The 14914-nt window shown below is 46.5% G+C and overlaps 1 protein-coding gene across 1 annotated transcript in view; it reads right to left on the bottom strand.

The window, feature by feature from the left end:
• The window catches only part of NR3C1 (nuclear receptor subfamily 3 group C member 1), a 57278-nt gene extending 42780 nt beyond the window's left edge, over positions 1-14498 (bottom strand). Inside the window, exons 1-2 of the mRNA XM_088536815.1 lie at positions 14402-14498; positions 11431-12619 (exon numbers count right to left, since the gene is read on the bottom strand). Coding sequence (XP_088392941.1) covers positions 11431-12605 — 1175 coding nt within the window. The 5' untranslated portion in view covers positions 12606-12619; positions 14402-14498. The remainder of the gene's footprint in view (positions 1-11430; positions 12620-14401) is intronic.
• Positions 14499-14914: the final 416 nt, after the last annotated feature.

Raw genomic sequence — 14914 nt, 5'->3', positions numbered from 1 at the left:
TTCCTTACGTACCTGCAGCCTCTTTCCTCCTCATTTTCCCAAGCGCTGCTGCTCACCCTAGAGCCCAGCCCTGCTCCCAGGGCCTCTCCCCGGCTCTGAGCAGGACCCTGCTCATGTCCCGGCCGCACCGGCTCCAGCTGCCTCCCGAGCCCAACCCTTCGAGGCAATGGGGAAAAACGCCCCAAACTGGGTCCCCGGGAGCATCTGGGGCTGCTGCAGCCTCCCCAGGAGGGAGGGGACCCTCAGGGTGGCTCAGGTCCCGGGAGGCAGCATGGGGGTCCAGCCTGCAACAGCGTGAAAGGCAGCAGGCACTGTGTAAAGCAAGGTCTCCCCCAAACACTCCAGCCAAAAGGTTCTTCAATTTTCTTTCAAACAACCTCCTCAAAAATATTAGATCTAGATTCTTGTGCATATATAAACAACAGCTTTCAGAAAGCCATTTCTAACAAGCCTGTAAAAATAGCATTAAAAATCTATTAAATTGCAAACCTTAAAAAAAAAATAGCTTTTAAGTATTTAACGATCAAACCCCTCTAAAGGGCTACAAATATTCTCAAATATTTCCATTTTAAAGCCAGCACCAAATGTATTTTATCGGACTGAAGAACGATTACACAGCCGCTGCATTCCAAATCCAAGCTTACAAGTTCACAGGGAAATGAAAACAAAATCTTTCAAGTGCCAAAATTCTCTGTAGCCACTTTATTGCAACACAAAACACAGCAATCCAACTAATGGAGTTTGTAATCCAAGAGGCAGACACACTAGATAAGGATTTGAAACTTAGGGCGATTATATTAGTTCAATGCCATTTTCAGTGCTAACCAATATAATTTTAAGCCTGTAGAAGGAGGGGCACTTTAGCAGGAACAGACCTGAAAAAAATACATATATAACTAATGTGTAATATTTTGTCATATTTAAATACCAAATGTTGCATGAAAAGTACAAGTGTCATTTGCAAAACCATCAAGAAACCAAAACTCTTTTGCACAGAATGCGTAAGTTCAAAATTAATGCAGCTGATAATGTTGTAGTTATGAGCTTAATTATTCAGTTTCTGTATCTACAGTATTTTTTTCTTTACAAAAAGTTTGAATCGATGTTAACATTACAATTCCAAAAGAATGGACCACAAGAGAGAAGGAACCAATACCAAGTAAAAGGAAAAACACTGCCATCAGCGCGTGCTCGGGGCTGTCCGTTTCCACTGCTGCTGCAATGCCGTGACACTGGGCAGACCCTTTAGACTAGAGAGAATTCAGCTCTGCCCCGTCCTTTCCATGTGCACATTCGTGTGCGTGCCCCATCCTTTCCGTGGGCACACACATGTGCATGCAGTTGACATTTATTAGCGAGACAGCATTACTCAAAATGCTGCATTAAAAGATGCCTAAGTTCTTCTCCAGCCACATCAATTATCCTATGCCCTCCGCGAAGACCCCAGCAAGTCTGGACTCCCACACCCCCATCCCAAGTACCCCTCTATAGCCAATAATTGCTTCAAGGTGCCAAAAACCAGGTTATTTGCACTGGTTTGTGAATCCTGGTGTGAGGCATCTTTAAGAGACAGCACACACTTCCATCGCCAAGGAGCTCCCGCTTAGGAGGTCGGGTTCCTTTTCTGATTCTTATTTATTTAGAATCGGCGTTATTAGGCCTGCAGTTCAGTAAATGTGTTCACAGATATTTCAAAATGCAATTGATTCATCCAGCTGATCCCTGATGATTTGATCTTCATCTTAAAACAAGTTTTCCTCAGTGCTTAAAGCAAAGACATGCTCCTAAGGGATCCTACTGCTCAGGAAGCATCTGAATGGGTAATTTCATAGGCAGTCTGCTATTATTCCAGTAAACATTTTAAATCTATTCTCTAAATAAAAAAGGTACAAAATGAATGTCCATATTCCTTCACTCATCTCTACAATTTTAAAACTTCTCTAGGTACCAAATCCAAAAACTCTAATATTTATATACACATTTTAAATGCTTATTTTGGTGAAATATTGTTCTGATCCACTTCACATTTTAAGAGGCTAGGATCTTAACAAAACAATGAATTTTATCTCTACAGTTTCGTTAACTTTATACTGGAGCAATGTGATTAATTGTAGAATTCATACGTAATGGAAGACAGAGAAACCCAACAGGCTAAACAAACCATAAGGGCACTAGCAGCACAAGTAATTAAAAGCCAACAGGAGAGCAAAGCTCACGCAGGTAACACCGCACGGACGGCGGGCCACAGCACCACACCGGGCAAACGCCACACGCACGCGTTGCAGCGCCGCCAAAAAAGCTCAAAACCATGGCTTTAACAGAGAAATAAGATAGAAACAACCAACTGGGTAAGAAACGCAAAGAAGTAATAATATACAGTACATGGATACACATGTGCCTATGTGGTATATGTATTAAGTATATTTTTAACAATTTACATCTGATTAAATAGAAAGCTACAGAAAAAAATCCCATTTACGATAACACACTACAAACACATTCATACGCATCTGATTTTAAGTGATACTAGAGATTACTTGCATAGTGCATAATCCCTTCCTGAAAAAGTATCAATTTGACGATTAACCTCCCGCAAAAGCATCCCCGCATCCTTTCCTGCGACCCGCGCTGAGGGATTAGACAGTTGGCAGCTGATTAGGAGGCCTGGAGAGGATTCGGTTCCAGGAGCGCTGAGCAGTAAGCGGATACCACGTACCATGGTGAGCACCACCCGTTGTGGCTCGTGTTTTTATGGCGATGCTCTACCATGAAGTAATTGAAGTAATTGGTATTTGTACCGATTAACACGTCCTGCCGCCCTTATAGGGCGGCGGTTCCTCTTTTACTGATGGTCAGCCCCTGTTTCAAGGCAGTGTCTATCACGTTAGCGCATCATGACAGCCGGCTCGAGCAGGGCTGCCCTCTGCCACGGCGGCTGCGGCGCGCCGCGAGCAGTTCGCACCCTTTGGGGTACTCAGCAAGGAAAACCTCCGTGCTCGGCACCGGCACGCTGCAGAGCGGCATGCGAGGGCATGCGTCAGAGACCCGTTATACAGGATTTCAAAAATCCAAAGGATGGGATCCAAAGCCAAAAACAACGCAAGAAGCCTAAACACACCAGGCAGCAGAGTCCTTTACAAACATCCACCTGGGAAAGAAAGAACACACATCCACACGGAGCATCCCCTCCCAGCCGCGGGACGGGGTGCCCAAAATGCTCCGGAGGAGTCGCAGAACGGCTGGGACACTGGATGCAGGAGCACAAAGTCATGGTGTGAGCAAGAGGGAGCTACAGGACGCCGGGCTCGCGCGCACCCAGCTGCAGGAGGGCCCTCTCGGCACAGCTCCCAGGAGAAGCCTGTGTTCCCACACCAAGGACGGACCAGCTTCCCGGTGCAGCACAGCCCCTGCACGACAGAGCCAGAGGGCCACCGCAACAGAGCTTTCACGAGCCAGCTTCAGAAGGACAAGTACTGGCCTTTCGCTGACATTCAGCAACACCATTAAAGTTGCAGAGCTCAGATCCTCCAGAACAAAACCAAGCAAAGAAATTAAGGCCACGAGGCTGTAAAACCACGTCTTCTATTTGCTTATTTTGACACGGTACATTGTCCATTGCTGTTGAATTATTCACTCTTATCTGACAGCACAACGAGTTTCCCAGATTTCACAAGTAGTGTTTTATGAGGCAGGCTACTCATTTGTGACCCCACTTCCTTCTTAAAGCTCAAATTAGAAGCCTGAACAGAACCTACTTGCTTAAAACTCACTGTTATGAACAGGAAAGCCGCACGGCATCCAAGATATCTGAATAAAGCAACGCAAGAGCAAATTGTGCCCTGCTGCTAAGAAGCTTCGTATTAAGTCTTGTGTGACCATGATGCATAAATATGATCATCATCTCCAGCTGCTTTCGGACACACACAGTAACTGTGAAATCTACTACAAAAGCATGAAGAAAGTATTATTCTACAATCTAATGTGGAACTCTGTTTCTTAATGAAATCACAGTAGCAGTAAACATGGTTCAAGAAAGAGATCGCTATTATTTTGGAAATCCTTCCCCAAAAACAATTCTGCCTTTGAGATCACAGGAAAATTCAGATTTTTAATCAAAATATGGAAGTTGCATCCTCACAACAAAATAGTACTGTATTATCTGATACTAATTTTCAAAGTCCAAAGTTTTCTGGAGAAGCTTCATATGGAATAAGAGCTCTATAGCAACAAAGCTGGAGTCCTAGGTTTTAATTAAGAAGAATTTGATACAGACTAAATTAAGAATGTAGTTGGCTGATATAGAAATATAGTCAGTAAGAGGTGGCCAAGGTAACTTTTGATAGCACTGTCTCCTCCAGTACTTCACATGACTGCCATGATTGTAGAAGTAAGGAAATATTGTTAGAATAATCTAGTCCTGAACATGGTATCCTGGATAAGTACCAATATCCTAGAATCTAAACTTAATTCTCACTCTTATGAGCAGCACGAAAAGCTGACACCACCTACATCAAAAACGAAGCTCCACGCGCTCTCCAGCATTAGCTTTCTCAAGGCCACAAGACTACATTATATATAATTATGTATTTCAAACAACATATTATGCAACTTGAGCACTTAAAGACACCATTTCAACCAGAAAGAATGAAGAATGAAGTCTAGTTAAAATACAGGTACCTCTCTCATGGCAAAGATCCGTGTAAAGCGACTGGCACGAGTTTGGGATATGGGAGGCACACGGGCACCACGAGGCCTCCTGTGCAGAGCACGGCGGCGGCCGCACAAGCCGCGCTCAGCCCCAGCGCGCCATGAGCTGCTGGCCCCGCTGCTCGAGCCCCGCGACGCTGCCGACCCCGCTGCTCGAGCCCCGCTGCTCGAGCCCCGCGACGCTGCAGCCCCGCTGCTTGAGCCCCGCAGACCCGAGCCCTGCGACGCTGCCAGCCCCGCGTGCCCGAGCGCTGCGACGCTGCCGGCCCCGCTGCTCGAGCCCCGCGTACCCGAGCCCCGCGACGCTGCAGCCCCGGCCATGCACCCGCTGGGCCCGCGCCGGCAGCCTCAAGCACAGGCACAGCCGCTCTCGCCCTCACACGCACACCACTGCTTCGTGGAAGTTTCTCCTGCAGATGTTTGAAAACAGTTGACGCGAAGTCTGTGCCAAGACAACGAGCTGAGAGAAGTTATTTAAAAGGAAAAAAAAAAAAAGCTTCAAGTGTGTTAGCTATTCCAGCTGTATTGGTTCATTTCTATCCCCTGGGGATGAGCCGTTATCAACTAACAGTATCTTATTATTTCCAGAACCAAGAACAGGATTAACTCCTGGGCTACAAGTGTCTTGGCTCTTCAGGCAAACCCTGTATCATAGATGGATTTCATACTATGGGGAATCAGTCAAGAAGCCTCTGTTATGAGAGCAATGCAAATAATCTGTATATGCAAAGCAGTACATTCACTGCTTGGTAAATTGTGAGATTAAATCAAAGTATCCTGCCAGACTCAGGGAGACGAAGGCTATAAATGCAAAGCTTAATACAAGAAGCTCTCGGGATTTGACGCACAATGGACCATACAACCAAGTATTCTTTCCAGGAACTACCTTTTTCCACATATGCGGTTGTTTCTGTGTTTCTAAGAACAGGTACAATTTAAAAATTTTATGAAACACTTCAAAGTTAATTTCTGTATGCTATGGACTACACATCGTTTCGGTTGTTTTGATAACAAAGATAATCACGTCTGTAGCTCTATAAAGCTTTTCCCATTGCTTGTAATTGGTGTTGAAAACAGGATTTTATTGATACTCTGTTTATCTCAAAACTAATGTCACTAAACTCTCCACAAAATACGTAAATTCTGATATTATTCTAGCACATCAGTGGTAGGATATGTACTCAGGCAGCCTTAATCTACTCTTAAAAAAAAAAAAAAAAAAAAAAAAAAGTGCGTAGATGTAATTATGCCTTGCCATGTTCCACAAGTGAGGCTTTGGGGAGAAAGACAGAAAAAGTTATTTCAAGAACCATATGTTCATTTTTTCCAAGCCAAACTCCCGAGCACTGAGCGCTTGCCCTCTTCTTGCAGGACGTGTAGATGTGACACCGATCCAACATCCACTGCTACGAGCGTGGGTGTTTCTCAGCTTCATGGTAAGCAGATTTAACAGAATGCCCACTAGAAATGCAGCAAGTCACATTCCAGCCTCAAGCACCAACACTCGATCTCCAAGTCAGTCTGCTGAAAAAAATATTTATCTTCATATATTCTTACTTAGGAGACAGGTGAAAGGCTAATGAAATGAACAGATAATTTCTTTCATGAAGGAACGCTATACATCAGTGAGAAAGACAGCATAAACGACCTTGGCTAAAATTTTTGCAACCAGCGTTTGCAGGCAGTCAAGCTAGTCAAGGAGCACAAACCCACTCCACTGAAGAGCGTCTTCCGAAGCAGACAGTGCAGAAGTTGTGAAAGGCCAGTGTATTGGAGGCTGAGCAGACACGGGTACAGAAACCGCCTCTCCCATCGCACTCGGGATTAACTGTAGAGTGTTAATTGCCGAAACACACCAACTGCCTTGGAAACCAAAGGAGCTCAGGCACACACACTGAAGGACAGCACTTATGGACATGAAATACTGAAGTGCCCCCGGCAAAGGCAGCCGGTTTCCAGGGGAAACCAGAGAAACGGTGTATCCCGATTTCCGCCTAATGCCCCACTGCAACTGGTGAACCTTTTGCTACAAACACACAGATGGCAGGGGGCTATGTTTTCCACTGCTTCAACTTACACAGTTTAGAGGGAACCACCAAAAGCACATGGGCTGGGTGGTGGCTAGCAAGAGGCCTCTGTGACCTCTTAAAATGCAGAAATAAGTTCAGCTTGCAGTGATGTATATGCACGCAGCAGCGGCCGCTCCTCGCCACCAGAACAGAAAAAGATAGAAAAAGGAGATAGAAAAAGATAGAAAAGGAGAATTTGCATCCCCAAAGTCTGCTCGCGCAACTGCACGTAAAAGTCATCTTTGATACACTAAATACGTACCTCGTGGAACTGCTATATTATACATATATTTCACTTGCATAAAAAGATATATGAATAGAATTGTTGTAAACGATATTTTTGCTGTTACTGTCAACAGAAAAGAACAATGGAGCACCATATAAACTTCAGTTAGTATTTAAGAGGGATGAAAAGAAATTGACAACAGGGAACAACAACAACAAAAAGTTTTCTATAAACTAGAAGTAGACTTAAGACAGAAAATAAGGGGAAAGAGATATTAGTGAGCTTCTAAGTACTCTGTTATCAATCAGCTGAACAGGCCAGCTAAAGGGAGGAAAAGCAGACTGCATCTTACACAAATGATCATTTCTGTAGGTACCTTCTTTTTTTTTTTTTTTTTTAAATATATATATATATGCTCCAGGACATTCCTGGTCCAGTTCTGTCTGCCAAAAAATGAAACTCTTCTTGCTGTGTATTTGCAAGATTCAAAAAACAAATACAACATTACATCAAGATGACAAATCACAGCATATACTGTTGATATTCAAAGCACTCCCTCCAAATAAAAAAGTCGATTTAATATTTTTATTTTAGCATGCATGTGTATCTATGTATATGTAGATATATAAAATAAAAAGAATACACTTCAGTATGTGCCTTGCATTACATACTGCTGAGTCAGACAACATTTAAAGCGCTGTGCTCAATGGTGCCAAGCCACTGGCCCTGGCCAAACGCCAAGCCCAAACAATGAGGTAAGACCAGGGACAAGTGACCTTTGCCACTTCTAGCACAGGATCACTTCCCCCCTTCCTTCTAGTAAAATGTCTGCCTTCAGAAAGGAATCCCAAACGCACACACACAAAAAGGCAACTTTTCCTAGAAGAAAGGCTTTAAGACTTTGGAGTGTAACTGACCAGAAAAGAAAAAAGGCTTTCTTTTTTTAAAAATATTCCCCCGCTCTTGTCCTTCCTTAGACTTCCTTAATGATCCTTATCCCCCTCGAGCTTAAATACTAGGAATCATTTCAAATGTAATGCTAGAAGCCGTAGCACTGCCAATGGGGCCCAGTTTTTGTAAATTCTGGCTGCAGGCTAGGCTAAGCAATAAAAAAATAAAAAATAAAAAATAACAATAATTTAAAAAACAGCACACTGTGTTGCTGTGTTGTTTCTTATTATCTTTCATTCCCCCCCACAACAAGCCACATCTCCAGGAAGTTAGAAGAATAAGAGCTTGAGCAATGGCTTTAATGTATATACCACTCAGGAGCTTTATAAGCATGTACTGCTAACATTATTTCCTTGAAGTTTAACAAATTTCACTGGCATCTGTGGAATTAGTCACAAATAAAATCAGATTAGGGATTGATACCATCAAAAGCTCAAATTCTTCCCTGGAACACTTACAAATACTTTTAGTTTGTTTTATTCCTCTTCCAGTTCTGCCCCGCTTCTATTACAAAAAAAAAAAAAAAAAAAAAATCAAAGGCAAATTTTCTGTTACCTTATTTTTTTTCTCTCTTTTTCTTTCATACCGATTGATCAAAAGTTTACTTATCCAGATCTTTTGCCAAAGTAACTGCAGAAAGAAGCTGTCCTAAATTTTTGAAATTTTTACTGTTATTCAAGCAGATTTTGAATATTATCTATTAAAATACTGAGCTGCAGCTCCAAGTTTTGCCCATCAGCACAAGTATTAACTGGCTGCATTGACTTCAGAACATTTCCTACTGTTCGGAAGCAAAATGAGTATTTCTCATCCCCACTTATCACTACTGTCATTAAAGACAAGCTGTTGCTATTCCATCAGATGTAAAAAATACATCAAAGGTTACATGACATCAACTCGAGATTTTGTGCCTATAAAGAAATATCACAACTTTTTCATGAAACCAGTAAGATTAAGTGATATCTCCACCCCAGAACAGGACTTTCTTTATATATACTTATAATATATAACTAACTCGTTAGGAACAGTAAAAGACGACGACCAAACCCAGGCAAGATTCCCCGTAGGAAGTGCCGTTTGAGCCGCTCCAGGGAGCGCAGCGGCTGGCAGCTCCTCGCGGGACAGCGCGCAGCAGCCCGGCCGCTCTCGTCTCAGAGGCGAGCGGGGCGTTCGCCGGGGCGGTCAGCTCTCCCGTGGGATGAGCAAACAAACGCAGGACACGCCACGCTAAACCGGCCAGCTCCGACCAAAGGTTCCTGACAGTGACGAAGAAGGAGCAGAATTCCAGATTTCGGTGTCAGGAGCCCACAATTCATTAGCCTCCCAAAGATATTTAGGAAAGGAGAGCAGCCTCTATTTCACACACAACATCCAAAACAAGGAAACAAACAACACTGCTTTTAGGCTTGCAAGCTGTGGTTTTAGTGTTTTAAAAGAATAGTTGGTAAGCAAGAACAGCTTCCACGAACGCTGAAAGTAAAGCATTTTAAAGTAAAAGCCAGCCAGGAGTTCCCCTGAAATTCTTTCCACACTGTTTAAATAAAGCAAAAAGAAATTCCACTATCCCAAATAAGGAAGGGGGGGCATTAGCAGGCAGAGAGCTCGCAGGAAGCAGCACGTGAGCGGCGTGGAGCAGCGCTGCTCGCACCGGGCCCGCGCGGCCGGCGACGCGCTCGGCGGCACCTTCCACCGCTGCCAGGAGCGGCCCAGGACGTGGAGCACGGCGCTCCCAAGCTCCCCCGGAGCGTGGCGAGCCCTCGGCTGCAACCCGTGCGCGCGGGAGCCTGGAACGTCGGGAAGCAAAAACCAACCGGGAACCGCGCAGACAAACCCTCAAAATGGTGCTGCCATTATCCGCACAGAACCTGCCCAGGCACCGACATCCACCGCCCAAATGCAGAAATAGATTTTCTTGCTTTGATAAAGATATTTTTTTGAAAGTGCCACTAAAAGTATATAGAGACGGAGAAAGAGCCAACAACACAAATCCACAAAAAAAAAACCCCAAACACAAACGAAAAACATCATAAACTAGTCAGGCAAAAGGTTAGCACAAAAGATTTTGACTTTGATTAAAAATAAATAAATATCAATATTTACATATCAAGATGGAATTTCACAATAACTCTTCATTTTTCTCTCTGGACTCTTTATATTACAAGTTGCTATAAATCTTTCACCAACGAAAATTGCCTATTTCAAAAAAAGCCAAACACTCCTAAGGAAATCTCGAAACAAAAGCAAGCTCAGAGTTTTCTTTCTGCAACCAACAAGTCCACAGATATCTCATCTCCAAGGCGGGAAAAGGCAGCTCAGAACCCGCAGCGCCAGCACCGCACGGGCCGCGCATGAGCAGGGCCTGGCTGCCCGGCATCGAGGCGGCACAAAACTGAACCACGGCCTTCAGTAGAATTTTACACTGGTTTTATATGTACTGGCTTTGAGAGACGTTTTCTCACTAAGGCACCACATAAACATTTCAAAAACCCTTGCTCAGTTGAGAGCAACCACAGCGTGCATGCAAGGATACATTTAATAATAGCTAAGAAAAAGGCACAACAAGACATCCATGCTGAAATCGGAATCTGTCCTTGACTGGGAGAAAAGGCACATGTACATACACACATATACACACACACACACACGGAAACCTACCACTGTTCTGTTCACTGGCGTGAAAAAGTATTGGCTTCGTCATAGAAAATATTCCCAAATATCTACACTACCAAATTAATTTTAGAAAACGCTACTGTAAAGTCACTTATTAATGCAATATTATTAGTATTAATAATAAATAATACTAATAATACAATAATCATCTCTAACATGCCTTCCTCAGAAAACAAAACATAAGAAAGCCCTCCAAAAGCCCTATTCAAGAGGGTTCAGTTTCAGGAACGGTTAAACCTTACTGCAAATATTCTCTTTAAATGTAGTTATTAACAAGCTGCCGAGTATTTCCTACTTGGAATCTTGTTGTCCATGTAAGGCAAATGCAATATCGAGCAAGGATAAAACTCTAGTTCAGCTTAAATGCAACTCCAAAAATTTACCCAGCAACCAAGTTATTTTTGTGCTTAACATTTAAGTAACACTAGGAAAAAAAAATCCACAGCGATAGATCCTCTAATTCTTGAGAATAAAGTAGCTTTTGTACACACTTAAGCACTTCTCTCTATACTGCCTTCTGCACATACCCTTCTAACACATACTCAGTTTTTCCCCTTAGGCCGTATCTCGCAATTTTGCCTTTACAGGGATGGCAGCTCCTCTCCTCTTTTCTTTTCACTACCTATAGCTGAACACCTGGCCACGGTTACTATTGCACTGTATAACAGCTATACATCAGCAATGTCCGAGGAGAGCGTCCCACAGACGAGAAACAGATGACCAGCTGGGGGAGGAACAAACAAAACCCCCCACGCGCGTGCTCGACATAATCGGAGTATTTTAATAAAAGCAACAAAAACTAATTACCTTGAATAGCCATTAGAGAAAGCGGGTCTGCCAGAGAGGCTGAGCGTTCCCAAAGGAGCTAAAGTCTCGTCTCCTGATCCCTGGCACCTATTCCAATTTTCTGAACCAGCAGGAAGAGATGGAATGATATTAAAAATTGGTTTCTGATCCTGCTGCTGAGAGAGCGATGCAGTATTTAGATCATAGTGATACATCTGTCCCCCAGAGGTACTGACACCATGGATAGATATGGCAGAAACTTTAGTACCCAGAACATTAGACCCAGAAAAACTCGCTTGACAATAAATTGGGCCCATGTTTTCTTGCTTTATGCCAGGAGTACACAGTTCAATGAAGTCTTCCTTTTCGGTCTTCACTTGAGGCATTGGCATTTTGGGACTGGGTAAAAGGTCACCACTGTCATTAATTTTAGGCTTAGTGTCAGGTAAAATTGGAGGCTTGCAGTCTTCCCCTAGGTTTCCTTCCAGGAGGAAGGCATCATCTGCGGATATGGGGGACAGTAAGCCACCGTCATCCAGCAGCGGGTCCAGTCTCCACGGGCTCCCGTTTGGCTCTTTGCCAGGCGAAACTGGTGGCAATTCTAAGTCCTGGAGGATATCCAGGGTGCTTTGGTCTTCGGAGAATAATTTCAAGTTGCCACCATTAGAGCCAACCTGGCTTTGGACTGAAGTTCCGGACTCTAAGGGGACGCTGCGGCCAGCCATGGCCGAGAAATCCTGCTCGAGCGGCGCGCTGGAAGGTATCGCTCCCTTGGTGTCCTCCGCCAGGCTGGAGGACTTGTTCAAGCTTGCAATACTTTCTTCCAGGAGCCTGAAGTCCGTTTCTCCAGAAGAGATGCCAGTTTGGCCCTGCTGCGAAAATCCAAGGTCATTCCCCATCACTTTTGCATCTGTTTCACCCATGTACAGTCCCATTGAGAGTGACACCGCCTTGGAAAGGTCTGGCTGAGGCACATTGTTTACTAATCCTTTTGAAAAGTCTGCCAAAGCAGGTTGCTGATTGGAGTCTGGCTGAGAAGACACAGGCAGCGGAGACGTAGGTGCAGGGGCTGGTGCGGCGGCTCCACCCCTGAAGGGCGCATGGAAGTCCATCACAATCCCTCCTTTGGTACTGATGAGCGCATTTTTCCTTGCGTCGTCTTGATCTGAGGAGTTAAGCAATTCTTTGGAATCCATTACTTTAACATTGGCTATAAAGAGACCAGAAGCATTTAAAGTTAGCACAGGAAGGGCATTCTCACAGCAGCACAAACAAAAAAAATCACTAGCCTGGTGAACCTGGTTTAGCTACTCTGAGAAAAAAGGCACAGCAAACAACGCTGCGACTGACATGCATTGTATCCTTCTCCGAGCCGTGGAGCTCTTTCTTAATTTTCATGGCAACAAAACAAAAAAGAACAAAACAAAAGTTCATAAAAATCTCTGCTAAACCTGCAGCCAGCAGCAAGTCAGCCTGCATACTACATTTCAGAATCACACTACAGCACAAGGCATCTTTCCCAACACACACCCTCACATGCATCTTAAAGGGATGGAAGCAAGAGAATTGTTAAAGCAACCGATTTACCAATTTGAAAAAAAAAGCAACCCTGCATTGCATGTAATCTTGGGTAGGGAAGCCGAGAGGGTTATTTACTGCGTTTTACAAGTCAGTTCCCTCCCTCTCTCTGGGGTGTTCAGATGCATCACTCAGGACTGAACTGCAAAGCTTCCCAGGCTAACTCTCCAATTTAGTATCTGCAATCAGACAAAAATCTAGATGTTTTGTTACTGTCTGTTGCTGCACAACTTTTCCACCGCACAGCACAAAGTTCGCTGCCTTTGCGTAGCTTAAGCTTAATATGCAACTCGTGAATCCTGAAATAAACTCAGCACAATTTTTAAACCTCAACTTCACAAATAAAACTAAAGTCGATTTTTCATTAGCTTCAGACACTTTCAAAAGCTGATGCTTGCTCTCCAGAAACACTAACACTGAAAACAAATATTTCAAGTTTGCTCGCGCTCCCCGCGGAGCATGAGCAGCTGCACAATAATTGCGAGCTCTTATGCAAACTTCACACACGGGCCGGCTCGGGCCTAGCGCTCACTGTAAACAGCTCCGGCGCGCGCTGCCGTCGAGCCCGCGCGGGGCGATGGAGCCGAGGCCGGAGCGGTGCCCGGGCAGCGGGACGTCGCGGGAGCGCTCGCGGGCCAGGGCGAGCGGCCCAAGTCCCACCGACCCGCGCCGAGGCGATCCCGGCTGAAAACCGCCCTGGCAGGAGGGTTGGAGCAGAAAAGCCTCCCTACGTCCCCGTGGGATTTCAGCAGCCTCCGCGGAGGCCACAGGGAGAGTCGCGGGGCGCAAGTCGCAGGGCGCGGGAGCTAGCGGGGGCCTGGGCAGCAGCCCTGCTACTGAAGACGACGGTAGAGGGCAAAAGAAAAAATAAAAATACACTTTTCTTTTCTTTTTTTTTTTTTTTTTGACGTGGAGGGAAAGGGAAGCAAAGTGACTCCATTTGTCGACTCCCCCGAAGGCAGGAGGGCGGCAGCGGGGCCGAGCGGCGCCGGGGCCGCCCCAGAGTGCGGGGCGCGAAGGCAAAAGGGGAGGGGGGGAAAAATAACAAAACAACAAAAAAACTGCCGCAACTGCCCCAAAACCGCTGGATTACAGCAAAATCCTCCTCGGCAAAGTATAGTTTTCGGAGAAATGTGTCGGGACCTGTTGAGCCGTCTCGCTGGCACACCCACTTCTGCAAAACAGGACCGGCCCTCGCCGCCGCGGGGATCCGCGCCCCCCGCCCGCGCCCTTCCCCTCACTGCCCCCCTCGGAACGATTGGGAAAAAAAAACGTAAAAAAGCGATTAAAAAGGCAGGAAAACAGCCGGCCAGCCAAGGGCAGCGCGACCCCCGCGGGCGCCGCCGCGCACCTACCTCGGGCCGCGGCCGCGCTGCGCTCCGCGGCGGCGCCCCCGGCCCCCGCCGCCCCTTACCTCGTCCGGGGGGGGGCGCTGAGGCTCCTTCAGCCGCCCACGGCCATGGCGCCCCCGCGGCGGGCGGGTAAACAAGTTGGCGGCGAGGGCGGAGAGGGGCAGGCGGGCGGACAGGGAGGCAGGCAGGGAGGGAGGAAGTCGGCGGCCGCCCCTGCCGGAGTCGGGGCGGCAGCGAGCGCCCGCTTCCCTCTCCGCCCGCCCCCCTTCCCCCGCCCCCGCCCCTCCCCCTGCCTTAATTAGCGCTAATTGCCCCCGCAGACTTTGTCCCCCCGCTGCCGGCTCCCCCCCTCCCCTTCCCGCGGGCGGGCGGCGGCGCGCGCGGCGCTCCTCTGCCCCAGCCACAAAATGGAGGACGGCGGCAGCGGCGGCGGCCTCCTCCCCCTCCCCCTCCTCCCGCCTCCCCGACGTGGAGAGGGAGTGGAGGCCGCGGGCACGGCGAGGGGCGGCAGCAGCGCCCGGCCCGCCCGCCCGCCGCCCCCCGGGGCCGCCGCGCCGCACGGTGCGACCTGTTGG

This window comes from Tinamus guttatus, unplaced genomic scaffold (assembly GCF_059628265.1).
Source record: "Tinamus guttatus ecotype Peru unplaced genomic scaffold, ASM5962826v1 Tinamus_guttatus_pri_ptg000710l, whole genome shotgun sequence".
Taxonomy (NCBI): Eukaryota; Metazoa; Chordata; class Aves; order Tinamiformes; family Tinamidae; genus Tinamus; species Tinamus guttatus.
This window is presented reverse-complemented; position numbering and strand designations above follow the sequence as displayed.